The sequence below is a fragment of the Nannobrachium achirus genome (assembly GCF_963921795.1).
Source record: "Nannobrachium achirus genome assembly, chromosome: 21".
Taxonomy (NCBI): domain Eukaryota; kingdom Metazoa; phylum Chordata; class Actinopteri; order Myctophiformes; family Myctophidae; genus Nannobrachium; species Nannobrachium achirus.
The window spans coordinates 21,859,706-21,887,584 of NC_137828.1; the positions used below are offsets into that span (position 1 = coordinate 21,859,706).

The window sequence follows — 27,879 nt, forward strand, 5'->3', positions numbered from 1 at the left end:
GCCAGAGAAAGAGAAAGAAAGTTTCTCCCAAGGCAAACATGGGCAGGTTTGCTGGTTTTGATGTTGTGCGTTGGGGGGGAAGGACACTCTCACGCCAGTTTAATTCTACGAGGCGGGAAAAGAATGTTTAATACGACACAGAGCCAACGCGGAGAAACATCACATTGTGGTGACATAAGCCTGCCGGGGAAAGACGATGCCGTGTGGAATAGAGGCATGGCTTTTATTTCGTTTTTACCATTCATACTCAAACACTTGACGTAACACATGGATTAAACGTGCTCCAGGTATGGAGCTGAGACCCTACAATGGCCTGAGTTCCCTTTAGAGAAAGTTGCACTCACATTTTGTCAAATAACAAATGATGCCTGTGACCTGCATCGCCTAGGTACAATGTACCTGCTTTGTACAAAGGTGCAGGTTTTAAATGGTAAGCAATTGCATACATTTGCGCAACTATCGACTCAAGGCAGTTCTGTTTCAGATGAAATTCCGCGAGCTGAAATGAAATGAATGAAATGAAAATTGGCGGCGCAACAACAAATCTAACCGGTGTGACTTTAGGCTTCTCCTGTTCCGCCAGTGCTCTCCCAAAACTAGTTTCTCCGCTCTGATTACTATTTACATATTTGTGTTTCTATTTCCTTTGGGCAACAGATTGAATTATTGTTTGTAGACACAAGATGCTACACATGAGGAAACAAGACATTGGGCAAAAATGTGAAAACTTCTCCCAATTACAGCTCTACAAACAGAGCTGGTGTTGGGAACAATGCCGACTTGTTTTGAGTCAGAGGCACGCGGACAGTAATTAGCTTCATTTACATACTCTTCTATTTGAACAGATCAATGAACAGAATTTGTGCACGAACGCACAAACGAACGGTGCTCATGCTCACATTTACTATATGCATTTTCACTCTATGCCTCCGCTTTCTGATCTAAAGTAATCCTACTTAAATATATCTGTATCAGCCCGGCCACCATTCCTCTTTTCATCCCCTGCGTTGCTTAGACCCCTTTCTCCCCTCCTCCTTAATTACTTGTTGGAAGGTTGTTTGGCTTTCCACTGGGGCCCCCGCTGCTTTGGTCATTACAGGCCCCCTGTAGGAAGTTTGAGTGCCTGCCACAGATAGTAAGCCGAACACAAGGCATTGGGAACGTGTCATTTCTCACCTGGGGTAAATGAGGACAACTCTTCCTGCTGGCTTTGAGGCCTGTCCTTCCCTCGGGGGCTGGCCGGATGTTGAACAGGGCCTGAAGAGCACACTGGGCCGCCTGGATCTTGGCCAGCTTCTTGCTGCGTCCGCAGCCCTCGAATATCCTGCCGTCCACGCGCACTGCCATCACGAAGCGGCGCAGCCTCCGGCCCTCGGCCCGCTCAGACAGGCAGGCGTAGCGCAGGCCCGGCCGAAGCTCGTTGAGCAGCGCCACGGGGCTCTTCGGGGACTCGGGCTCCGGAACGATCCCGCCCAGCCTCTGCTGGGCCTGCACCATCAGGTCCAGGGTGTGACGGAGCAGTCGGCCGTGTCTCAGCAGCTCGCTGGAGAGCAGCTCGCTCTCCGCCGCCGAGTCGCAGAGGGAGAAGCCGTCGGCGCACGACGAGGACTCGAACTCCTTGAACAGCGTGTCGGGGAAGTCAGCCTGGTCCGAGGTGAAGTCGGCAGAAGGGTTGGACAGGTTCCCCATGGCCAGGTGGGCCTGAGGCGCGTTGGGGAACTGGACGAAGGACTTGAGGGCCAGCTCGGCGGCCCGCATCTTGGCCTTTTTTTTTGTGGGGCCGGTGCCTTCGAAGGTCAGCCCATTAACTTCCACGGCGATGGAGAAAACCGGGGCGTGAACGGGGCCCGTCTGGGACACCATACGGTACTGGAGTCCCGGTCGCAGCTCGTTCAGCTGCACCAGAGCGTTCTTCGGCGAGTCCGACCACGACAGCTTCTTGTAGATTAGGCGCAGCTGGCACAGGTGTCCGTTGTTGTCTTCCTCCAGCGGACGCTTCCTCTTTAGACCAGAGGTTCCGCCTCTTGACGGGTCAGAGCAAAAAAGTGACTGGCGCTCACTGGAGCCAACGGGGCGATCCTCTAAGTTGCCGACGTTACAGTTTTCTTTTACCTCTGCACTGCTGGTGCCTAGAAGGAAAAAAAGGAAAAACAGGAACAGCATGATTTAGACAAATAACAATCTTCTGCTGAGAACAAAAGAGGCAAACAAAATCAGTCATTTTCGTACAAGAGCTAAAAGCTGAAATTCACGCTGTGCAAAACAGAACAAGCCTGGCAAAATCCCCCTACGGTAGGTTGAAAGCACTCCATACACAATGAAATCGACAGGAACCAATCTACAATCAGCATGCCGAGCCAATACCACTGCTTGTTCCACGGTTGCCTTTCTCATCTGTTTTAATAATAATGGATGCTTTATGTGCCAAATTCTGTTAATCCACCCACTTGATTTGTCCCATGTGCAGCGCCGCTGCTCCCTATACGCAGGCTACGCACTCTGCGTAGGGCCCCGCCGACCAAAAAGGCCCCCCACCGCCCCCTCCTCTGCAGAAAAGAACGCACCGAACTATCTTTTGACACCAGTGCGTCTTTTGACACCAGCGTTACTGCCATCTTAGCCTAAATGAGACATCTCTGATAAACCTCGCATAGCCAGACTTACTCGTGTCCCTGATTGGCTCTCACGGCTCTTTGCCATTGTACCATTGGCCAAAAAGAAAAAGGAGATAACATTTCTTGACTCTGGAACTATCTTTGGGAGTTTCCGCCCCGCCCCCCTTTCAGAGTCTAGTGTTTGTTTACTTTCGCTTTGACAATGCACGTTTATCTTTCTGAATATGAGAGAAAGAAAAAGCGTCAAATGGAACTGCAGCAACAGCGATCAGGTAAACACACATTCAACTTGCAGTTGTAACTTGTGTTGTGCGATGGAGCCACGTTGCTGCTTTAGCGGAGATATGCAAGGCTTTAAGTTGCGTGTTAGCCTGCTGTCTAATTTGCGTGTCACGGCTGGACACTTCTTCTACTGCTGTCTGCTGCTGCCTGTTTTGTAATCTCTTCTCACTCGCTGTCTGTCGCTGACAGTCGCTGGGAATATCAACTCTTTTTCTCTGTGACCATTGTCTGTGATTTGTTTCTGCTGTGCTCATGGTTAGTTTTTGGTTCTGTTTGTTGTTGCTAACTTGCAGCTGTGGGTTCTTGACTTGTTGTGAGGTGTGTGCAGTCAGTGGTATAAAGTAACTAAGTACATGTACTTAAGTACTGTAGGCTACTTAAGTACAAGAGTTATTTGTTGCTGCTTTTACTTCTACTCCACTGCATCTCGGATCTAAATATTGTACTTTTACTCAACCTCAAATTCATTTGAAAACCTTAGTAACTTTACTATTCATTATGATGATATTTTTATCATTATGATATTATAAATCATACACAAACCCCTTTAGCCCTATTTATGTTTTGGGGGGCAGAGGATTTAGTGCTATATGTAAATTTACAAATGATATAGCCTACTATAATATGTTTCAGATCTATTTGATGCTACATTGCATGACGATTCTGCAATTTGGCCTATTTATATAAAAAAAAAACAGAATTAAACCCATTATAAAATTGATTAATTAACAATTAAAAATATTCTTTTTTCGCAGGCGCTCGCTACACTCACGCACGCAGGAAGGCCCCATGGTAGAATCATGCCTAGGGCCCTCGTGGACCCAAAAACGGCTCTGCCCATGTGTGTCACGGTTGGGACCCCTGTGGAAAGTATCAATCCCTTTTGTCATGGAGGACGGGTTGGAAATTGTTACACATACTGTTCTGTACAGAGAGAGCATGAAAGCACCTTAATCTTTATTTTTTTATTTTTTTATTAAAACACGTCACAGTCTCTTTTAACTTGCCTTGCTGAGTGCTTCAGTGATCATAGCTAACATAGGTAACATTCTATATAGGAATGGCCATATACATTACAGAGCTGCATGCCACATTAGTTCTGAACCCTGTAGCCTGACTGGTAGTGACTATGATGATCTCTTACATAATGTATTTGTGAGCACAGGCAGACTGGTTGTTTAATATGACAGATATTCCTAAAGCAACTCACTAAATTGCATGCCAACCTCTCCTCTACTCTGAGCCATGAGAGACTGGCATGCAATCACACCCTGTGCCTGACTGTTGCCTGCTTTATTTCACACTCCCATCATCTGTGAGAGCTAATTCAATTACAGTACTTCAGTATTTTAACCATATGTTGTCCCATATGCATGTTCCATATTCATGCCACCCATGTCATAATAGATGAACATTCAGAAAAAAATCGATTGACTCATTGAATAGATTTGGTGATCTACAAGCTCAATGTTTTGCCAATCAGGATGTGTGAAGTTTTGAAATGGCACGTCTGTACTTAATGTACAGGTATAGGTGTGGCCAAATACAAATATTATTGTAACACTTTCTGTACACTATTTTGAAAAAAAAAATCTTCCTCCTAGCATAATCACAATACCTGATGATCATGTTTTAGGTGGAAAAACAATCACCGCACCCTTTCTTCAAGTAAAATGTCTGAGTACTTCTTCCTCCACTGGCACGTTCAAAGTTCAAGACAATTTATCTGTGGCATTTTGTTCTGTCCGAATTACTCCTGTAGGCACGCCACTCGCTCCCTGTCTGAAATGTTTGCATTTATATAGAATATCAGATTCTGAACCCATTTGATTTGGAATTAGGAAACGGTTGCGACTGCATGCTCTTGCTCAGTGGTGTCACGTAACAACGTCCCACGCAATACTGTCCGCATATGGAGCGTCGGCCATTGCGTTGCGACATAGCCTTAACCAATCAAATAACAATAAAAAGTGTTTTGGGGTGCATGGGACATGGCCATTTATGGACATCGCCACGAAACCTCGCTCAAATTGAGACTCTGTGAATGAAAAAAGGACGTTGCGGCACAACACATCGCTCGCGTTAGGTCAGGGCGGTCTCATTGAAACAAATGCATTTTAATGAGATTTTGTCGCATCGGTCGCGTTGCATCGCTCGCATCGCGGGCAGTGCGGATGGGCTGTCATGCTGGTGTCATGACACTGCATTATGTATAAAGATGATGATGATGATGATGATGATGTCTTGTTTTACATCAAATTATGACTACTTGAATAGAACTGTGTGGTGCATTGCTATGCTGGTGTCATGACAGAGCGTCTAGGCAGAATGACAATTCTGCAGTCAGCTGTAATAAATATTGGAACATGTTGATGCTGAGGGTGTCATAACGTATCTGGCAGTGTATGTCAATAGCTCTTGCCCTAGCCTACGACCTTGCAGGCTTTTGCAAAGGTAATTTAGATAGCCTGTTATGTAGACAGATGCCAGGTTCATTTGTGGCCCTGGCATAACATAGAGCAGTGATATTCAACTGGCGGCCCGTGGGCCAAATTATATATATATATATATATATATATATATATATATATATATATACATATATATAAGAAAAAGTTTTAGCACCACTTTTAAAATGTCAAGATTTTTCAAAAATAGCAGATCTACGAGCTCGCAGCGCGGCACTCGCGAGCTTGTAGATCTGCTATTTTTCAATAGTTAAAGCACAAAATAATGCTTAATAATGCGTTCCCAGTCCAAATGGGTATGAATGTTCTGGGTATATGAAGAACATTCATGGGGGGCCCGCAGTGAATCCTTGTACCCAGGGCCCTGAATTTGGTGCGACGCCCCTGGGAACAGAGCCAATAGTTTTAGTGCAGAGAGCTGACAAAGACACAGAAAGGAGGTGGCAGCTTACTTAAGGAGTCCTCGTCCTCTGCGCTGCCGGTCCCAGTGCTCATGTACTTGAAGGGAGCGATCAATGCCGACAGCATACTGACTTTCTCTGGAGGAGAGACGAGAGACAGACACAGAGTCAACACACCGGGGCAGCGGCCGGGGATGTTTTGATGGGTTTATTGATCACGGCGCTGTATCAGCATTGACCTAACATGACTACGGAAACACAATGCTTCCACAGTGTGCATGTGGAAACAAGTGGGCACGCGCTGAATCGCTGATGTACACGTGGGTGGGTGTATAGGCACGCGCGCGCAATCGCGCATACACCAAGAGAATATGAAAGGTACACACATAGTCAGGGAATTTTAATAAAACCCTGGGAATACATTCCTTACCAAACAATTTCTTCACCAATGTGTTCGTAAAGGTGTCTAGTAACATATCTAACAAAGATTGACATTCAACATCCCTAGCAAAATGTTTGACAGCTAGGGTAATTCTGGGTCTCATTCACTTACTATACACTGTACTATAAGGGGAAAAAAATCACTCCCAAAAATATGCTTTAAGTAGCATGTCAGGGGTCTAACTAGGTGTTTTTAATTATTCTGAATCCATTGCAAGCATTTGTTTTGCACGAAAAATATTCATTGGGCCAAAAACAGACGCAAAAAAACGATGGTTTAGTGATGAGTGATCACTTTTCACAAGGTGTAAGGGGTCAATTTTTGGCCCAAGGAATGTTTTTTTGTGCAAAACAAATGCTTTCAATGGATTCAGAATAATTAAAAACACCTAGTTAGACCCCTCACATCCCACTTAAAGCATATTTTTGGGAGTGATTTTTTCCCTTATAGTACTACAGTGTATATAGTAAGTGAAAGAGACCCAGAATTACCCTAGCTGTCAAACATTTTGCTAGGGATGTTGAATTTCAATCTTTGTTAGATATGTTACTAGACACCTTTACGAACAAGTTGGTGAAGAAATCGTTTGGTAAGGAATTTATTCCCAGATTTGACAGGTATTCTGCTAATTTTCCCTGACTAACAGACTATTATGCAAACCACATCACACACACGCGCACATATCGAGCACTCACAGAGGTGAGTAGTATGAGTTACATTTGATCATAGTTACATTTTCTAAAGTTAGATCTTGAACACATTTTACTTAAGAGTAGTTTTTAATGCCACACACTTTTCACTTTTAAGCTTCATACACACCGGCGAATTAGCGAAAGCGACGTGAATAAAGCGAACCAAAAAGGCATAGTATTCGCGATTCGCCTTTTTCCATACACACCAAAAAGCGTAAAACGAGGGGGTGATATCTGCCTGTAGCCACAGGAGAAAGGAGAAGAATGGAGAGAGGAGAGAGGAGAGAAGAGAACGGAGACGGGGAAACAAATACAACAATAGAAACTACATTATCAAGTGATGATGACCTGGCCGTGGTTGTTAGCCTATTAAAGAAAAAGAATAGAAGTCTATAGGTCTTCTTGTATTTAAATACCCAGCGATTTATTTTAAAACATTAGTCTTTTTGCAGATATAAATTAGCCTAAAACATACATAAACCATGCTTTTACCAGTAGACATTCGAGTACTTTTTCCAAGCAGCCACACAGACGAGAGACAGGGAAAAGGAGAAAGAAACACCGTTCCCCTCGGCCTCAATGCAAAGGGATGGTCCCTCGACCACGCTCTCTCTCTCTCTCTCTCTTTAAGTAGGATAGAGTGAGCTTGCATGGATACAGAGAGAGAGGAGTTCACCAGCGAATGTTCGCTAAATTCGACACAAGGGCGAATAAAAAACAGACGCCTTTTCACTTTTTCGAAATTTGCGTTTGGTGTGGACGCTTCCATTGACTTTATAAGGTTTTAAAAAAAGCTAATTATACACTAATTTGCTATTCGCTAATTATCCCCCGGTGTGTACGGAGCTTAACTCATGTATTAGCCTGGATCCAGCCTGTTCGCTCCGTTCCATATTTTGTATTGTCTCTACGCGAGACAATACAAAATGTGGAACGGAGCGAACAGGCTGGATCCAGGCTACTCATGTATATGTGTGAAGAAAATGTTACTTTAACTCATATAACATATAAAGTAGCAAAATTACTTTATTTGTACCCATTTGTATTATAAATGCATGTTGTGTTTGTTTCGTTATCTCAGAGAGACCAAAGAGGCTGACTGATATCTGCCACGTGACTCCAGTTCATCAAATAAAGCCAGTCACAGAACACAAAGTATCTAAGCCGGCAGACAAACAAGGGTCGAGGGGGCACACTTGCTTGGGTGGAGTACTGTATGGACACAAACAGAAACAACAAGTAAACAACAAAATTCTAAATTATTCAACTGTTTCTGTTTTGCTGACTCCATTTTTCTCAATTTTTCAGCCACAGAAACTAGATTTCTTTGGGGGGAACATTTACAGCAACCCATTGTTGGCTGTCTGAATATATAAAAAAATAAAATAAAAAACGCATCGCCAAAAATTGCATGTATCAGCTTTAACATAATTTCTAGTAACTTTTACTTGGGCACAGTTTTTGGCTACCCTACGCCTCTGTTCACAGACAGTGAACCGCTTCACTTATAGCTGCTGAAAGTGGTGGACCCCTGCGGGGCCCCAGGCTGTCCAGGTGTTCGTGTTGTTTACAGTAGGAGGCCTTATTAGGGCCATCGTTCGGTCTGGTGCTCTCCACGCAGCGCTGAGCACAATTGACAGGCCAGTCTGGCCCCCTAATTACAACCTCTCTCTCTTCTCAACATTGGTTAATGATCAATAGTTAGGGAGTTGTCTCTGAATAAAAAGAGAGGGAAGAGAAGGATGCTAGTGGCGCTGATGTGAGGAGACAGAGCCAGGTGGATGGAAGGACTGCAGGATGAGAGGAGAGTAGCAGGGGTGGGCGATATGGAAAAATACAATATCATCATATTCCTCCAAGCTGTATCACGATACACGATCTTATCACGATTCTTTTTCATGTTGGTTTTTATGGTTATTTTTCAAGTTACTTAACAGTACAACCACCTACAAGGTAACAAAAACTAAAGAAAAAGGAGTGACAGACCATTTAGACCAGTCAAAGTGGGGTCCAGGGACTAAATTGACCCTTACAAGTATGTAACTCTGACAGTATACAAATTAAACCAAATGGACCCATTTGTATACTGTCAGAGCTAAGGGGAGACCTTCACTTTTTAAAGTTTGAGAACTACAGATTTAGACCAAAATGCTGGTTTAAATGGATTCTGCAATCTCTGTATTAACAAATCAACAGGATTTGTTATAAGGCTCTCCCTGATTGTATCACGTTATATACAATATCCCTGAAAAGGCATATCGTGGAGACATTGTATCGTCTCAACGGTATTTATCACCATATCGCCCCACCCCTAGAGAGTAGAGGGACAAATCTGTGAATGTGTGTGTGGGTGTGCGCGTGTGTGCGTCAAGGTAAGAGGTTGAGGAGGGTGAAGGTTGAAGCTGAGGTTAAACATCCACCCACCGCTGTGGAGATGGCTGAGCGTTTGACCTCAGCCTCCCACACCCCCCCCTTCAATTTCCCCATATCCCCCTCCTCATCCAGTTACTCCACTGTACCCCGTGGGGGTGGCAGAGCATCCTTGAGGGCCTGTTGCTCTAACAATTACAGTGAGCGGAGTACGGCATAAAAAAGGGCCACCACATTACAGTTTAATGAACATGTTTTGATAAGAGTGTGAGGTTGTGAATGAGCTCGTCTCCCAGCTCTCCCTCTCCTCAGCTCAATAGCACTAGAGGGGCCGGATGAATCACTCCGACACACATGGATACACTCTACACACACTGTGGTTGGAGCTGTGTGCGCACGCTGTACTCATGGGCCGACAGACACCGCAATACAAGCGTTTGCATTCTGACCTAATTACAGACTAAAGAGCAACACAAGCAGCCATTTGGCCCTAAACAGGTCCCTCGACCAACAGGGGTTATTATCCAGATGATTTTCAAATCAGTCCGTATTGTTACCCATTCCCTAAGGGCTGATTTGTTGGTGACTGTGCTCATTTGCACTGGCAAGAATGTCACATAAAAAATCGCACCTGTGCAAAGTGAGCGGTGCAAAGGCAATTTTCATATATGAATGATCATTAATAGTGTAATAATGAAAACCTCGGTTCGAAGTGAAGCGGTGAATTTTTATTCTATGTGTTCTCGAGCTATGAAATCTGTGTTCTAGATCTATACATTCTCTGTTCTAGATCTATACTTTCTATGTGCTTTAGTTCTATATTTTTATGAATTCTGAATGAATGAATGATTTTGTCTGGAGGGCCAAATTGTCATGTGAAGCTTGACCAATCCTCAATTCTGCATGCACGGGACATGTACGGGACAGACAAAGCCACTCCTTGAGAATCTATGGGAATCCTCAAAAAAACATATACGGGACAGACAAAGCCACTCCTTGGAAGCGGCTTTCACCGCTTCAAAAAAAGAAATATAGATTTTCATATATTGTATTGATAATTAATACTGTAATGTAATGGAAAAAAAATACAAACATTTAGAAATGGAGTTAGGCGTTATTGGTTTGATAATGAATTGTTGAAAACATATCTATTTCTCTTCTCTAGTTTTTGTTATTGTTATAAGTAAAGCATCATGGTCGTTGCGTAGTATGAACTGTATAGAGAGGGAAGGCAGCCTGCGCAAATCTTCATTGCAACCGGTCATGTTTGTGTGTTACGTCAGACAGGCTCGGAGTGGGACCAATTTTCAGCCCTGGGATTTGCATCAGACCAACGCAGCGCGCGAGCAAAAAAGAAATTAGCATTATTTATTAATATAAACAGTAACAAACACCTATTTTCCCCATCTACTTGCCTGATTAACCCTGTGTAGTGCCCCAGAGCGACCTCAAATATAAGTGCCCCCCCCCCCCCCCCCCCCCCCCCCACCCCCATAACGGAACATAACCGTAACTAGCAACTACCAATATTTACAAGCAACTTTACAGAAAAATAAGACCAAAGTTGCTTATAATAAGCAGACATGGCAACCCTGACACACACAACATATTTATTTTACTATGGCTCTCTAAGCAGCATATATTTGCATGATACTAACGGTTACAGTACAATTTCAACAAATATCAGACCATAAAAATGCCACCAGAAAGATAAGCCCAAAGTTGCTTTGCAGACAAGCAGACATGGCAACCCTGACACACTAAAAATGTACAATTTAGGCATTTAGCAGACGCTCTTAACCCAGAGTGATTTACAATAAGCAAGGTAATACATCAACATCAATACATCGTATAGAAGAAATACAACTCTTCAGCCACACGGAGGCGCTCCATCACAATAGTGCACCAGTTCTTTTAGAGTTGTGCATACTAGCCTAGTATCCACCAAATGTTTCCTCCAAACCCTCAAGTGTAACCAGTCAAGTTAGAGACAGCAACATTACATTAGCTTAGCTCATGTGAATATTTTGTGTTTACAGTGAGAAAACACTAAAAACGCTAATAATGTCATTTCTTCTTCGAAGCACATAAAACACAGACTGCAAGGCAATAGCATGAAACATTATGTATCCATGGGATGAACGGTTCCAACGCCGCACAAGGTGCCCCTTTTTTCACTTGAGCAACCCCTCCTCAAAATGTCTGTGCACGCCCCTGAACATTAGCTTAGCTTGGCTCATGTGAATAGTTTGTGTTTACAGTGAGAAAACACTACAAACATTAATAATGTCATCTCTTCTTCAAATCACAATAAAACACAGACTGCAAGGCAATAGCATGAAACATTATGTATCCATGGGATGAACGAAACAGCCTGGGGAGAAGAGTGCACAACTCACACACACTCACACAAGGAGAAAAAAGGTTGGCTAACTCCACAGGGAACAGTTAAATAAAGTCTTACCTTGCGCCAAAATATCCAATTTTATATCAAGGTGCCCAGATTTCCAGCCTGTCCTGGGCTTGGTGCATATTCCACAGGGGCACAGCCACACACAACAACAAATCCACCCTCTTTGAACAGCGCTGAAAACATAGTCAGCGGGCTTGTCAGAAGACGTTAGACAGTCACTATGATTGGATGAGAAAGAGGTCTACAGAATCCCAAACCAGTTGTGTAAAACATCCCGCCCCCCAAACGCTGTGATTGGCTTAGAAGCAATGGATAACTCGGCTCGGCTTCATTGGAATCTGCCTGCAGGCAGCTGCAGCCACTCATAATCATTGTGGGCTGGGAGGCTGCTAGTGTGGTGGTAGTACCTCCCTACAACAATTTTAATAGAGTAACCGCTGTTTCTGCTGTCTACATTATTACCAGCATATAAAATGCATATAATAATATACACCACAGTGACCTCGCAGCGGCCGCTCGCCGCGACTCGTCCGAACGGCCAACCGGGGAATTCCCTGGCTTCCCAGACGGTCACGCCGACGGTGACGTCAGACCAGAACTCCTGGTCAGTATATACTGTATACGGTGTGAAGATGTAAATTATTTCACTTACAAGACAGAGAATGGACTTTGCCCTCTGACTTTGCCTGGGTTTTGGGCTGGTGTTCACTGCGTGTAACCTGCGATCTGAAACAGCGACCATAATCTGCAAGTGTAATGTAGTGTGGTCGCTGTCTCGGATCCCAGGCTACACCCAGCCAACACCAGCTTGAAGTTCGGTTTGAAGTTCAAGAAAAGTCCAGGATATGGGGTTGGTTAGACTTTGCCCTCTGACTTTGACTGACGGCCAACGCCAAGAAATGCCGGGTTGCTTCCTCTACAGGGACATACTGTAGAGGGAGTGCAACTGAAGAGAATAGACTTTGCCCTCTGACTTTGCCTGAATTTTGGGCTGGTGTTGGCTAGGTGTAGCCTGGGATCTGAAACAGTGACCATAATCTGCAAGTGTAATGTAATGTGGTCGCTGTCTCGGATCCCAGGCTACACCCAGCCAACACCAGCTTGAAGTTCGGTTTGAAGTTCAGGAAGACTTTGCCCTCTGACTTTGACTGACGGCCAACGCCAAGAAGTGCTGGGTTGCCTCTTGGAGACAGATGTATGCCATCTGAAAACAGACAGGGGGTCAGACAAACAACCTGGCCATTACACACAACACGTCATAGACACACCGGGATTTTGATTGGCTAAGACAGATCTAAATTGGCATGAACAACACAGTGTTTGATTGGTCTGTTCTGTTTGGCTAACACATGTCATCATGGGTAGAACAGCTTCTGATTGGTCAATTCTAATGTTTAGTTAATAGTCGAGGACCCACATGGCAAAAAGCTCAAAGAAAAGAGGGGTACCTGTGATTTTCTGCCGTACTTTTTTTTCAGTTTTATAGGTTGGTCATTAAGGTCCACAGAATGAGAGGCCTGCTCTGCCTGAAACATCGCGAAAAAAAGTAATGGCCATTTGTATATTCACTGTCCCATTGACTCCACTAGAAATATTAAAAAAAAGAAAAAAGGTCTGCTTTAATTAGCATGTGAGGGGTCAAATTAGGGATTCTTCGTGATTCTGAATCCATTGCAAGCATTTGTTTTGCATGAAAAACATTCCTTGGGCAAGATATCAACCCCCCAAAACAGTCAAAAGTGATGAGTCATCACTTTTTTTCCACTTTTCACAGTTTTGGGCTGCCGAAAAGTAACCCAAGCAATGTTTTTTATGCAAAACAAATGCTTGCAATGGATTCAGAATCATGAAGAACCCCTAATTTGACCCCTCACATGCTAATTAAAGCAGATGTTTTTCCTTTTTTTTATATTTCTAGTGGAGTCAATGGGACAGTGAATATACAAATGTCCATAACTTTTTTTCGTGATGTTTCCGGCAGAGCAGGCCTCTCATTCTGTGGACCTTAATGACCAACCTAATAGATAAAACAGAAATAAAAAAGTACGGCAGAAAATCACAGGTCCCCTCCCATTTTGGGGACTGGGTCCCCGACTATAATCAACTAGCCAATCGATGATGAATGAATGAATCGTTCCGTGCTAAAATGTTTTAGCTAAACACGCTACAAAGTGAAATATACGAGCGGTTTGCACAGCTCAAAAAAAAAGGAACGTAAGCTTTAGAAATCGATTGGCAGCAACCACAACTCTAGCATTGTAACACACACATTCGCACACAAAATATGGTATCAGCGCAACGCACCGTGAAGACGGCAATTAACACATGGGAGCCTGAGCTTCTATAATGGAGCCTGAGATTCCTGTAATGTATATTTGATCATCCTGTGGTGCCTTGGGTCTAAACCACCCACTCGGCAGCGTTTGCCAAGTGAAAGGGCCCACTGGGCTGAGATACAAGCACTGAGCTCCACACCAGCTGATATACTCATGCAGGGGCGTCACAAGGGGGGGGGGGGGGGGGGGTCTAGTGGGAGTGAGTTACTAGGGCCCAAGGTGGAGGGGCCTGAATTATTTTATACTATTGAAAAATAGCATATATACAAGCTCACAGTGCGGCACCAAGTGCCGCGCTGTGAGCTTGTAGATTTGCTATTTTTGAAAAGTCGTGAAAATGTGTGCAAATCTTTGAATATATGTATTTTCTAAGTGAACATTTATAACTCAAATTTTGCCCCTGGAACTAAATATTTTGAGATGGTTTCTGTGGCTAAATACATATAATTTTGGGGGTCCTTCACATGAAAAGGTTTGAGCACCACTGACATAGAAACATATATATATATATATTTTTTTTAACTTAGGATTTTAAATATTCAAAGACAAGTTTTCACAATTTTTCAAAAATAGCAGAGCTTGTATATCTGCTATTTTTCAATAGTTCAAGTACAAAATGTGAGTGAATCCTTGTACCCAGGGCCCAGAATTTGGTGTGACACCCCTGTGCTCACGGCATGTAATGTGGGTCATCTGCTTCGAGAACCAGAGGCAACTTTGGTGTCCTTAGAGAAGATGGTGATGTAATATACGCTGAAATATGCACAGAGTAAAAGTTTCACACGCTTCAGTCGATCCAAACAGGGAAATCAGTGTTTCACACAGGGTTATGAGAGAACTTAACCAAGACAAGCCATCAGTGGTGTAAAGTAACTAAGTACGTTTACTTACAAGTACTGTACTGTAAAGTTTTGAGGTATTTGTACTTTACTTGAGTACCGTAATTGCTGGACTATAAGCCGCACCTGAATATAAACCGCACCAGCTAAATTTAGAAATTTTAAAAACAAAAAACAAATGTTTACATAATATAAGTCGCACCTGACTACAAGCCGCAGGTGTCCTTCCTGCTTCCCGCTAGAGCGCCCCCTGGTGGCCGTTGGCTGTAAACATCTATATATAAATCCTTGTTAAAGACCATTGTAAAACGAACTAACTGGCCGTTAGCTGTAAAAATCTATGTATAAGCCGCACCGTTGTATAAGCCGCAGGGTTCAAAACATGGGAAAAAAGCTGCGGCTTAATAGTCCGGCAATTACGGGTACTTCCAATTTCCAATAATTTTACTTCTACTCCACTACTGTACATCTCGGATCAAAATATATATTTTTTTACTTTTACTCCACTACAATTATTTGACAACTTTAGTTACTAGTTACTTTGTAGATTTTGATTATCATTGCAAAACATACATTAACCATTTCAGCTCTAAATACATTTTGGCCATTGAAAATAGACAATCTACAAGCTCACAATAACCCGAGTAACGGAAGTAGTCACTGCTGCACGGAACTGTAGTTCCATTGGAAACACAACAGCAGCACACTTGCACAGACAGAGTCATTCGAGCGGCATATTCTTGTTATGTGTGTATAGTTTAAGAAAACATCATGGAAGTAACACCCAACAACACCAGAGAAAGACAAAACAACATCCCCAAAAAATATTGAAAGAAGACAAGGACATCCGTGTTATCATATTCTCATGATTAGAACTTCTGTCTCCCTGTATGACAGGAGCATTTGCAAATTGTGGGAGTCAGTCTGGCCAAGCGAGACTACCACGATAGTGACTGGACATGGCCAGGACATATTGCAAGGTACTGTACCATCCATAACGTTACGTAGGTATCATCCATAATACAAGGTACTATACCATTCACAATAGGCTACGAAGTAGAGTACCATTCACAATAATGCCAGGTATTATTACCATCCATTGTGCTAGGTACCATCCATAGCACTAGGTACTGTGCCTCTCACAAAATGCTACCAGGCACAGTACCATAATGTCTGGTATTATCCACAATGCCTGCTCCTGAGGGCAGAGGGGGTGGGGGGACAAAGTGTCCTTTTATTCTTTATTTGTTGGATTATTAGGCCTTTATTGTGTGTAGTGCACTTCAGGCCTGCATCCATTTCAAGGCACCACAGTTCATTTCAAAGCTTTTCAAGGACTGGCTTTTGAGCACAGAAAAAAGTAATGATCTTTTGGATAGTTCAGAATCACCATAGTGGAGTGGTAGAGTGCCGCTGGAGGTTATCTCTCAAACGCCATCTCTGATTGTTGATTGTGTGGATTCTGAAGCCTCTGTAAGCACACCCAGGGGCGTCACAAGGGGTAGGAAAGTGGGACTGAGTTACTGGGGCCCAAGGTGGAGGGGCCCTAATAACTTTATCTATCGGTGCCGCGGCGCGAGCTTGTATATCTGCTATTTTTGAAAAGTTGTGAAAATGTGTGAAAATCTTTGAATATATGTATTTTTAAGCGAACATGTCTGACTCAAATTTAGCTTCTGGGGGTCCCTGGAACTAAATATTTTGAGATCGGGGTCCGTGGCCAAATACATATCATCTTGGGGGTCCTTGACATAGGTTTCTTGCACACATTTTCAAGATTTTTCAAAAATAGCAGATATACAAGCTCGCAGCGCGGCACTCGGTGCCACGCTGTGAGCTTGTATATCTGCTGCGTGCGTGCGTGCGTGCGTGCGTGTACGTGTGTGTGTGTGTGTGTGTGTGTGTGTGTGTGTGTGTGTGTGTGTGTGTGTGAGAGAGAGAGAGATAGCCATACTTGCTCACCCAGGCCACCACAGGTATTGCAGTTGATGCTCAGGCTACATACAGACACGCATACACACACAGCCACATATAGGAGACGGTGTGACCAACGCTCAAAAAAGACACAGTTTGGACTACGTGTGGCCTCGTGCCCTTCATGCTATACCTCCTGTCCCTTCAAAGCCTCGCCATTCACTAGGTGGGCTGAATACAATCCAACAATGTGAGCCAATCGTCTCCGCTCAGTAAATCTATCCTCCACTGCACCCCTGACATAGCGAGAGAAGACAACACTCATTTGTTTCCACCGCACAAAGGCAGAGAAGCCAGGTTAGATAGAGAGTGTCTTGGCAGATGGCCATTTTCCTCTCGCTATAGTGACAATGCTGATGGGGGTACCCATTCACAATGGAGCTGGATAAAAGGTACCTCTCTCCCTCTCCTCTTTCCTGCTCTCTCTCTCTCTCTCTCTGTCTCTCTCTCCCCTCCCTCTTCCTCTTTCTGTCTCATTCCACTTCCTGTATCAGAGGAGAGGGTAATGAGCCCAATTCAGATTTCCCTGTGGCTCAGCATAACGAATGGGTGAGATGAGCGACGCGAGACACTATTGAAACAGGCGTTAGGGGAAATCATTGAGTCTCCCTCCCTTTCGTCCTCTCGCTCTCTCTACCCATCTCTCCCTCTTTTTCACCCATTTTCATATTTTCTCTCCATTCTCTGTCAGTCAGTCACTCTCAGGCACCCTCCCCCCGCTCTGTATCTCTCTTATCGTCGTTGTCGGGTGAAAACCTTGTATGTCCAAAACCGTTCGTTTTGCATTTATCATTTAAAAAATGATTTAAACTAGTGAAAACAGCGGATCTACAAGTGTGCTTGTAGATCTGCTGTTTTCACTACTTTTGTGCGACGGCCTTGTATGATGAAGCAGGGCTTTACTTTGCGAAAGAACGTACACATTTGAAACTTGGAGATACAAGGTTTCCACCCGACAACGACGTTATATTATACCGAGCTGCTAAAAGAGAGACTGCGTTGTTTTTCCACGCCACTTACAATCGTACTTCTGTCACATCTCGGTGTTTAAACAGGAGTGCTGTAAAAGCAGCAGGAATCAAGCTAAGTGTCTAGCCCCTCCTCCCATGTATGTGTGTTTGTGAACACATACATTCAGGGATGACGAAAAAAAAAAAACATCCATAGCAACATAAAAAGAGGCTGAACAACAGTCTGTCTTCAAAGAAAATAATAACAAACAGAATGCCATAATTCAGGTGGTTCTCAACCTTTTCTGGACCAGGGCCAACTTTAAAATCTTGAAAGCATTTGTTTCAGAACGTCTGTGTTAACAAGGTGTTAAGTCTGATTTTTCAGTAAGGGGCAACGGCAAATTTACATGAGTCAGATATTTCTTTTTAAAGGAAATGGCTCGTAGAAAGACAGACTGGACTCAAATGTGCACTTCAGCCACCATGCCTGGCACAAGCTGGAAACATGTGTAAGAACGCATTGATAACACCACGCTTCAAAGAAAATGCAGTAGTTTGTAATCTTGTACACTGAAACCTTACTTTCTGTGGCCAAAATTCCACCCTATAAATTTCCTTAGTCTGGCAGAGCCGAGTTCGACTCAATGATGAACGAAAGGTAAAAATTTCCAAACTTTTCAGGAGAACCTCGTTTTGCACAAAAATGCCACATGAACGAAACTCCCGATTGCTGTGAAACTTTACGCACACACACACACACACACACACACACTCACAGTAGGCCAAGGACCATCACCCCAAAAATTTCAAAATGAGCCGTTAGTACATTATGAGTTGCTACAAGTGTAAGCCTTGTGGTGGCGCTGACTTAACGTTTGGCCAATAACTCTTGAACCGTAGCTTGTACAATAAAAACATTTTTTGCCTGGCTTCCTTGGATTCTCTCTATCTCCATTTAAGCCCCAGCCACAATTGTGCCAGATAACATTTAGCATTTTCTTCAAAACGTACTTTTCGCTACCACTCCTACAGATTTTGTTAAAAACTCACACAAACCGGTATAGGCCTACAGTATCTCTGGGGTCATGTGATCAAGATGTATTTTTGTCTTGTCAAAGTTTGCGGGCCCTGGGTAGGCAACCCGTCCTGACGGAGACCTGTGCTCTTAGGAGCACACTTTTCCAGTTTAAGCTGTCTTCTGTCTGCAGCCATCCATGGTGGAAGTGAACATAGCCTAATTTTTGTTCGAAAATATACCACTAATAAAGCAAATAACCAACTTCAGTTTGTAAATGCAGGCAAGGCTGTTTCGCAAACCTTTTAGCCTTAATGAAAGAACGAGACAGTATAAGTGGGATATGGCAGTGGGCAAGCGTGTGCTGGACGGACGGACGGACTGACGGACGGACGGACGGACGGACGGACGGAGAGGCAGAGCAGTGTAGCAGTGCTGATGGATATTTAACACCTGATTAGTAGTGGAGAGGACAGTGTAGCCAGGCCATCTGCTTTACATGTGTTCCCGTGGCCAATGCCAAGGACAGCAAGCCTACACTATAGACACACCAGCACACTGCAGAACATTAAGACATTAGATGAAATCACACAATACTCAGCAAACAATAAGCTAAACGACATGTGTACTATACATAGAGCTTGTGAGCTGGTACCTGGTATCTACATATTAATTTTCTTTTAATGTTTTAACATTTTTTGTACTTTAGATTTGGTATTTTAAGTATATTTCGATGGCAATACTTTTGTGCTTTTACTCAAGTGAAAGCACTGCGAAGCAGAATGCCTGCAACACTCCTGATTAAACACAAGTCTCAAGGTGCACGGCTCAACAATATCATGATACTGAGAAAACAACCAGCACACAATAAATGCGATGTCCTCTCCACAGAAAGAGCAACGGATGCGTTTCGACCTTCAAACTCAGCGTACAACTTAAAGAGGTGGTGCCATAGTTTTGTACTTTTTCTGTTTTGTATGTGTCTATGAAGTTAACATTATTCTAATAGGCCACCGGGTGGGGTTATAATGTGCAGATTTGTCTTCCCTGTGTATTTGTGTTTACTTCCTGAAAGCTGAAAGTCTGGGCCTCAAAAGGCCCAGTCAAAAAACACAGATTAAATGACATCATATAATCATCCCCTCCCCTTTTACCATTTCAACTGGGTCACCACCCACCTGACAACCAGGCATACCTAATGTGGCCACATAAAAACACTCTTTAACACACTTTAACTCTTTCTGTACACACTTTTTTTTGAAAAAAGTATAATCATAATACCTGATCATCATGTTTTAGGGGAGAAATAATCATGGCACTGCATCTTTAAAATGCACAATTTAGCAAATGCTCTTAATCCAGAGTGACCTACAATAAGCAAAGTAATACATCAAAACAATACATCAACATCAATACATCAAATGCATAGAAATAGTAATCTAAGAAAAAGAAAAACGTAGGTAGACCTATTAGGTAGGTAGACGTAGCGCACCTATTCAGTAAAAACTTTATAAATAACATTAAAAAACAGAGACAACGCTATCCACAACTTTCCAACATCCCATCGTGCATTGCGCAGAATGTGCAGGCAGCTTCCGGCGCCGCAGCCGAGAGTGATCTACAAGCTCACAATGGTTGCATCTGCGACGCGACGTGAGCTTGTATGTCTGCTGTTAACCGGAAGTGTCCCACAAATAATGCTACAGTAAATTCTCGCGGAAACGGGTGGATATGCTATCATACTTTCATACTTTTACTCAGAGTATTGCTACTTTTACTTAAAGGGGCACTCCACCACTTTTCAACCTATCTTCATATAATAGGTCCTCACTAATGTTCATGATAAAATATCACAATTTTTTTCTACTCAGTTTGGGTCTCATAGGAGAGCTGTGGGTGGGTCAAATCCTTCTACCGGTGACATAATCAATGGGAAATGCAAGCTAATAGAAACTGCAGGCTTTCTATTCCTGAAAAAGTTGCAATGTTAAAGTAGGGCTGTCCTCGACGCAGGATTTATCAAGTCGGCTCGAGTCGCGGGGGTTAATCCGACGCGTCGACAAATCGTTTATGTGTAAAAAAAAAAAAAAAAAGAAAAAAGAAAAGTTGTGCTTTTATTTTTTTTCCCCTTTTTTTTTTTTTTTTTTTTTTTTTAAAGTTGTGCTTTAATGACTGGAGAGGAGGCGCGACCGCGACGCATTGATAGAGTACCGGTACAACAGCTGTTGTAAACCACATATGATTTGTGGATTCTCTGCTTTGAAAACTGCCTAGTTGTAATGATTTTATGCCTCTCTAAGGCTAAAGGAACAGGGCTAAAGCGCTAGCATGCTAACGATTAGGCTAACGAGATTGTCGGCCCCTCCGAGCGCTCAACATCAGTCAAAATAAACTAAACTACTTCACTACTCACCAAACCAAAGGTAGTTTTGCGTTGTTGAAAGTCTATTCTCCGCGGTGGTAAACCTCTCAGCACCCCACCTACTCTGTAAAATACATTATTTTTGTCATGAAATAAAACGCACACACCTCAGGCCACCTAGCGGCCACCGCAGATACAATGGTTCACAACCCGGAAATAAGCGGCGGTCGAGTTGGATGCACTTTATTTCATGACAAAATGTATGTAATGTAATGTATTTTACAGAGTAGGTGGGGTGCTGAGGGGTTCACCACCGCGGAGAATAGACTTTCAACAACGCAAAACTACCTTTGGTTTGGTGAGTAGTGAAACAGTTTTGTTTATTTTGACTGATGTTGAGCGCTCGGAGGGGCCGACAATCTCGAGTCTAGCCATTTCCCGACGGGTCTGTCAGAACGTCTCCGGGAGGAGACGCGATGGACCAGAGCTACCTCCACCACAGAGCCACACTCAGTGGCAGTGAGTGAAAGTGAAAGCGCATCGATTTGCGCTGCAGCAACAACTAGCAACAACTAGAATAACAACACGTCGACGCATTTCCTCTCAAAGCGGTTAACTTCAAAATAAGAGCCGCTTGTTATATGATCAAGGCAACTTTCAAGTCACGTGAACTGGTTTTATTTAGTAGGAAGTATGGACTAAATAGGAAGAACATGACAGTCCAGCGCTCTCATACCGCACCGGTGTGATAAAAAATAATATATTTTTGACGGCTCGACTCAAACAATTGGCGTCGATTCTGGGGGCTTAAAACGGCGCGTCGATTCGTCGATTTTTAGAGGACAGGCCTATGTTAAAGTGGAAGCCATTGTTCTCGTGATAATAAAAATCGAAATATTTTTTTTCAAAAATATTATTTAACCTTTTTTTGTCAAACGATGATGTCACCGGTAGAAGGATTTGACAGCTCTCCTATGAGACCCAGACTGAATAGAAAAAAAGTTTGCTATTTTATTATAAACATTAGTGAGGACCTATTATATGAAGACAGGTTGAAAAGTGGTGAACTACTCCTTTAAGTAAAAAAAAATCAGAGTACTTCTTCCACAACTGCACATGATCCAGCCCCACAACCCAGCCAGCCGGTCTGTCTGTGGTCCAACTCAGCTTAGCGTTTGGACCATCCAACTGTATGGCATAATGCATGATTGAATTATGCTAATCTAACCAGCATTATAGGCCTAATCACATTTGACTCTATGGTGGTGGGAAAATGGGGGATGATTTTGCCAGTTGATTGTCCTGGAAGTCTATGTGCTGGATGACACAGCGATTTAATGTCCAATACTTTATGGCAAGGGTCTTCAACAGGGGGTCCGGGACCCCTAGGGCGTCCTCAGAGTTACTACAGGGGGTCCTCCAAATCTTTGTGTGATAGAAACCTTTTTCTCCTTTGTTATACCACTTGAATCCTATAGCGTCCATATTCTGAGAATAGCTCACAACGCCCCGCAGCGCAAGGCGTTGTGAGCTTGTAGATCGGCTGTTTTTGGCAAAGACGTTTGGTGTAGAGGGGAAAAGAGTACTGAGTGAAATGTCAAGTTAAGTGACAGTTAAAGTGGTTAAATACGTATCTGAAAACACAAATTGACATGAATCCAAAATACACTGATGATTGTGCTGTCAAACAATGAAACTATATGGAATCTACCAGTAAGACTCCCTAATCGGGAGATAAGCGACCGTTGGTCGCTTATCTCCACAAATAGGCCAAAAAATTTGTTTTACCAATTATCAAGACATACGGGCAGTTGACAGTTTGCCATGGTTACTCATTGAAGTTGAATCTCCATATATGGAGATAACCTACGCATCACACTAAGTCTGACCTCACCAGCCCATATTTGGGCATGAGCAACTTATGTCTCCATATATGGAGATATGATGACATCACACAGTCCTCAGCAGATGATGTGGCGTGATGTCATACAATACACAAACGAGCCCTACAGTATAAAGGGGCAATTCTTGCCAGGAAAGAAGCATTTCTTCGACTCAGACCTTATCGCCAGGGTTGGCTTATAGCAGCTGTCGGTAGGACCATATATGGATTCTGTTAGTGTGGATCTCCTAACAGGGCATCATCTGGGATACAATCCCTTTTATGCCCATATATGGAGATCCCTAACAGAATCCCTTTCATGCCCATATATGGAGATCCCTAACAGAATCCCTTTTATGCCCATATATGGAGATCCCTAACAGCATCCCTTTTATGCCCATATATGGAGATCACTAACAGCTAACAGAATCCCTTTTATGCCCATATATGGAGATCCCTAACAGAATCCCTTTTATGCCCATATATGGAGATCCCTAACAGAATCCCTTTTATGCCCATATATGGAGATCCCTAACAGAATCCCTTTTATGCCCATATATGGAGATCCCTAACAGAATCCCTTTTATGCCCATATATGGAGATCCCTAACAGAATCCCTTTTATGCCCATATATTATGGAGAAATCCCTGCTCTGAGTATCTGACATCAGTGTGATGTCACCTGTTTATGCCCATATATGGAGATCCCTGCTCTGCGTATCTGGTTGCTATGGTAAACAGTTGGTTGCTAGGGTAAAAAAACATGGTTGCTATGGTAAACAGTTGGTTGCTAGGGTAAACAGTTGGTTGCTAGGGTAAAACCATGGTTGCTAAGGTGGTTGCTAACGTACACTAACAAACCAGCAACAACAGACTGTTGCCACAGCAACGTACACAAAGGTTTGTGTACACATGTGGTGTGATGTCATACTGATGCGGAGATATGAGCAGGGCAAAGGTGTGACGTGTGACGTGTGACCGACCGACCGACCGACGGACGGCCGGTGGAGGTTTTCATTGCGACCGTCAGGGAGCAGTTTACTACCAGTAAGACTCCCTAATCGGGAGATAAGCGACCGTTGGTCGCTTATCTCCACAAACAATATGTCAAAATCGTCTAGGAAGGATGGTGTGAGTCATGCTGGCAGTATGACATCACACCGTACACAAATGACCCTTATATAAGACCGGCATTATCTAGGAGATCCCTAACAGAATCCCTTTTATGCCCATATATGGAGATCCCTAACAGAATCCCTTTTATGCCCATATATGGAGATCCCTAACAGAATCCCTTTTATGCCCATATATGGAGATCCCTAACAGAATCCCTTGTATGCCCATATATGGAGATCCCTAACAGAATCCCTTTTATGCCCATATATTATGGAGAAATCCCTGCTCTGAGTATCTGACATCAGTGTGATGTCACCTGTTTATGCCCATATATGGAGATCCCTGCTCTGCGTATCTGGTTGCTATGGTAAACAGTTGGTTGCTAGGGTAAAAAAACATGGTTGCTATGGTAAACAGTTGGTTGCTAGGGTAAACAGTTGGTTGCTAGGGTAAAACCATGGTTGCTAAGGTGGTTGCTAACGTACACTAACAAACCAGCAACAACAGACTGTTGCCACAGCAACGTACACAAAGGTTTGTGTACACATGTGGTGTGATGTCATACTGATGCGGAGATATGAGCAGGGCAAAGGTGTGACGTGTGACGTGTGACCGACCGACCGACCGACCGACCGACGGACGGCCGGTGGAGGTTTTCATTGCGACCGTCAGGGAGCAGTTTACTACCAGTAAGACTCCCTAATCGGGAGATAAGCGACCGTTGGTCGCTTATCTCCACAAATATCACAACCTCCACCTCTCACGTCATACGGGCAGCCATAGTTACACCTGGAATGTTGAATCTCCATATATGGAGATAACCTACGCATCACACAAAGTCTGACCTCACCAGCCCATACTTGGGCATGGACGACTTATATCTCCATATACGGAGATGGCCATATATGGAGATACGATGACATCACAGAGTCCACAGCTGATGATGTGGCGTGATGTCATACAATACACAAACAAGCCCTATATAAAGGGGCAATTCTCACCAGGGAAGAGAGCATTGCCTGGAATGTTGAATCTCCATATATGGAGATAACCTACGCATCACACAAAGTCTGACCTCACCAGCCCATACTTGGGCATGGACGACTTATATCTCCATATACGGAGATGGCCATATATGGAGATACGATGACATCACAGAGTCCACAGCTGATGATGTGGCGTGATGTCATACAATAAACAAACAAGCCCTATATACTGATGCGATACGATGACATCACAGAGTCCACAGCTGATGATGTGGCGTGATGTCATACAATAAACAAACAAGCCCTATATACTGATGCGGAGATATGAGCAGGGCAAAGGTGTGACGTGTGACGTGTGACCGACCGACCGACCGACCGACCGACCGACCGACCGACCGACCGACCGACGGCCGGTGGAGGTTTTCATAGTAAACTGCTCCCTGACGGTCGCAATGAGCAGGGCAAAGGTGTGACGTGCGACGTATATGGAGATCTCTGTATCTCCATATATGGGTATAAAAGGATACTTCAGGTCTGACATCAGGTTTGTTTATATTGGGTTGCTAGGTTTGACATCACAAACTCTATGGGCCATCTGACCTAGAAATCTATATTTGGGCATAGATGACTCATCGTGACCTCATCACACGTCGACCGCACGTGTGACGTGCGGTCGACCGCACGTGTGACCGACGGACGGCCGGTGGAGGTTTTCATACTAAACTGCGACCTTACGGTCGCAACTAAACTGCGACCTTACGGTCGCAATAAAGGGGCAATTCTCACCAGGGAAGAGAGCATTGCCTGGAATGTTGAATCTCCATATATGGAGATAACCTACGCATCACACAAAGTCTGACCTCACCAGCCCATACTTGGGCATGGACGACTTATATCTCCATATACGGAGATGGCCATATATGGAGATACGATGACATCACAGAGTCCACAGCTGATGATGTGGCGTGATGTCATACAATAAACAAACAAGCCCTATATACTGATGCGATACGATGACATCACAGAGTCCACAGCTGATGATGTGGCGTGATGTCATACAATAAACAAACAAGCCCTATATACTGATGCGGAGATATGAGCAGGGCAAAGGTGTGACGTGTGACGTGTGACCGACCGACCGACCGACGGACGGCCGGTGGAGGTTTTCATAGTAAACTGCTCCCTGACGGTCGCAACCAGTAAGACTCCCTAATCGGGAGATAAGCGACCGTTGGTCGCTTATCTCCACAAATATCACAACCTCCACCTCTCACGTCATACGGGTAGCCATAGTTACACCTGGAATGTTGAATCTCCATATATGGAGATAACCTACGCATCACACAAAGTCTGACCTCACCAGCCCATACTTGGGCATGGACGACTTATATCTCCATATACGGAGATGGCCATATATGGAGATACGATGACATCACAGAGTCCACAGCTGATGATGTGGCGTGATGTCATACAATACACAAACAAGCCCTATATAAAGGGGCAATTCTCACCAGGGAAGAGAGCATTGCCTGGAATGTTGAATCTCCATATATGGAGATAACCTACGCATCACACAAAGTCTGACCTCACCAGCCCATACTTGGGCATGGACGACTTATATCTCCATATACGGAGATGGCCATATATGGAGATACGATGACATCACAGAGTCCACAGCTGATGATGTGGCGTGATGTCATACAATAAACAAACAAGCCCTATATACTGATGCGATACGATGACATCACAGAGTCCACAGCTGATGATGTGGCGTGATGTCATACAATAAACAAACAAGCCCTATATACTGATGCGGAGATATGAGCAGGGCAAAGGTGTGACGTGTGACGTGTGACCGACCGACCGACCGACCGACCGACCGACCGACCGACCGACCGACCGACGGACGGCCGGTGGAGGTTTTCATAGTAAACTGCTCCCTGACGGTCGCAACCAGTAAGACTCCCTAATCGGGAGATAAGCGACCGTTGGTCGCTTATCTCCACAAATATCACAACCTCCACCTCTCACGTCATACGGGTAGCCATAGTTACACCTGGAATGTTGAATCTCCATATATGGAGATAATCTACGCATCACACAAAGTCTGACCTCACCAGCCCATACTTGGGCATGGACGACTTATATCTCCATATACGGAGATGGCCATATATGGAGATACGATGACATCACAGAGTCCACAGCTGATGATGTGGCGTGATGTCATACAATACACAAACAAGCCCTATATAAAGGGGCAATTCTCACCAGGGAAGAGAGCATTGCCTGGAATGTTGAATCTCCATATATGGAGATAACCTACGCATCACACAAAGTCTGACCTCACCAGCCCATACTTGGGCATGGACGACTTATATCTCCATATACGGAGATGGCCATATATGGAGATACGATGACATCACAGAGTCCACAGCTGATGATGTGGCGTGATGTCATACAATAAACAAACAAGCCCTATATACTGATGCGATACGATGACATCACAGAGTCCACAGCTGATGATGTGGCGTGATGTCATACAATAAACAAACAAGCCCTATATACTGATGCGGAGATATGAGCAGGGCAAAGGTGTGACGTGTGACGTGTGACCGACCGACGGACGGCCGGTGGAGGTTTTCATTGCGACCGTCAGGGAGCAGTTTACTACCAGTAAGACTCCCTAATCGGGAGACCAGTAAGACTCCCTAATCGGGAGATAAGCGACCGTTGG

The 27,879-nt window shown here is 43.9% G+C and overlaps 1 protein-coding gene across 1 annotated transcript in view; it reads right to left on the bottom strand.

Moving 5' to 3' along the window:
* The window catches only part of LOC308307102 (double-stranded RNA-specific editase B2-like), a gene marked incomplete at both ends in the record, with an annotated part of 332,552 nt that overhangs the window by 123,952 nt on the left and 180,721 nt on the right, over nucleotides 1-27,879 (bottom strand). Inside the window, 2 exons of the mRNA XM_080752237.1 lie at nucleotides 1,177-2,129; nucleotides 5,818-5,904. Coding sequence (XP_080608363.1) covers nucleotides 1,177-2,129; nucleotides 5,818-5,904 — 1,040 coding nt within the window. The remainder of the gene's footprint in view (nucleotides 1-1,176; nucleotides 2,130-5,817; nucleotides 5,905-27,879) is intronic.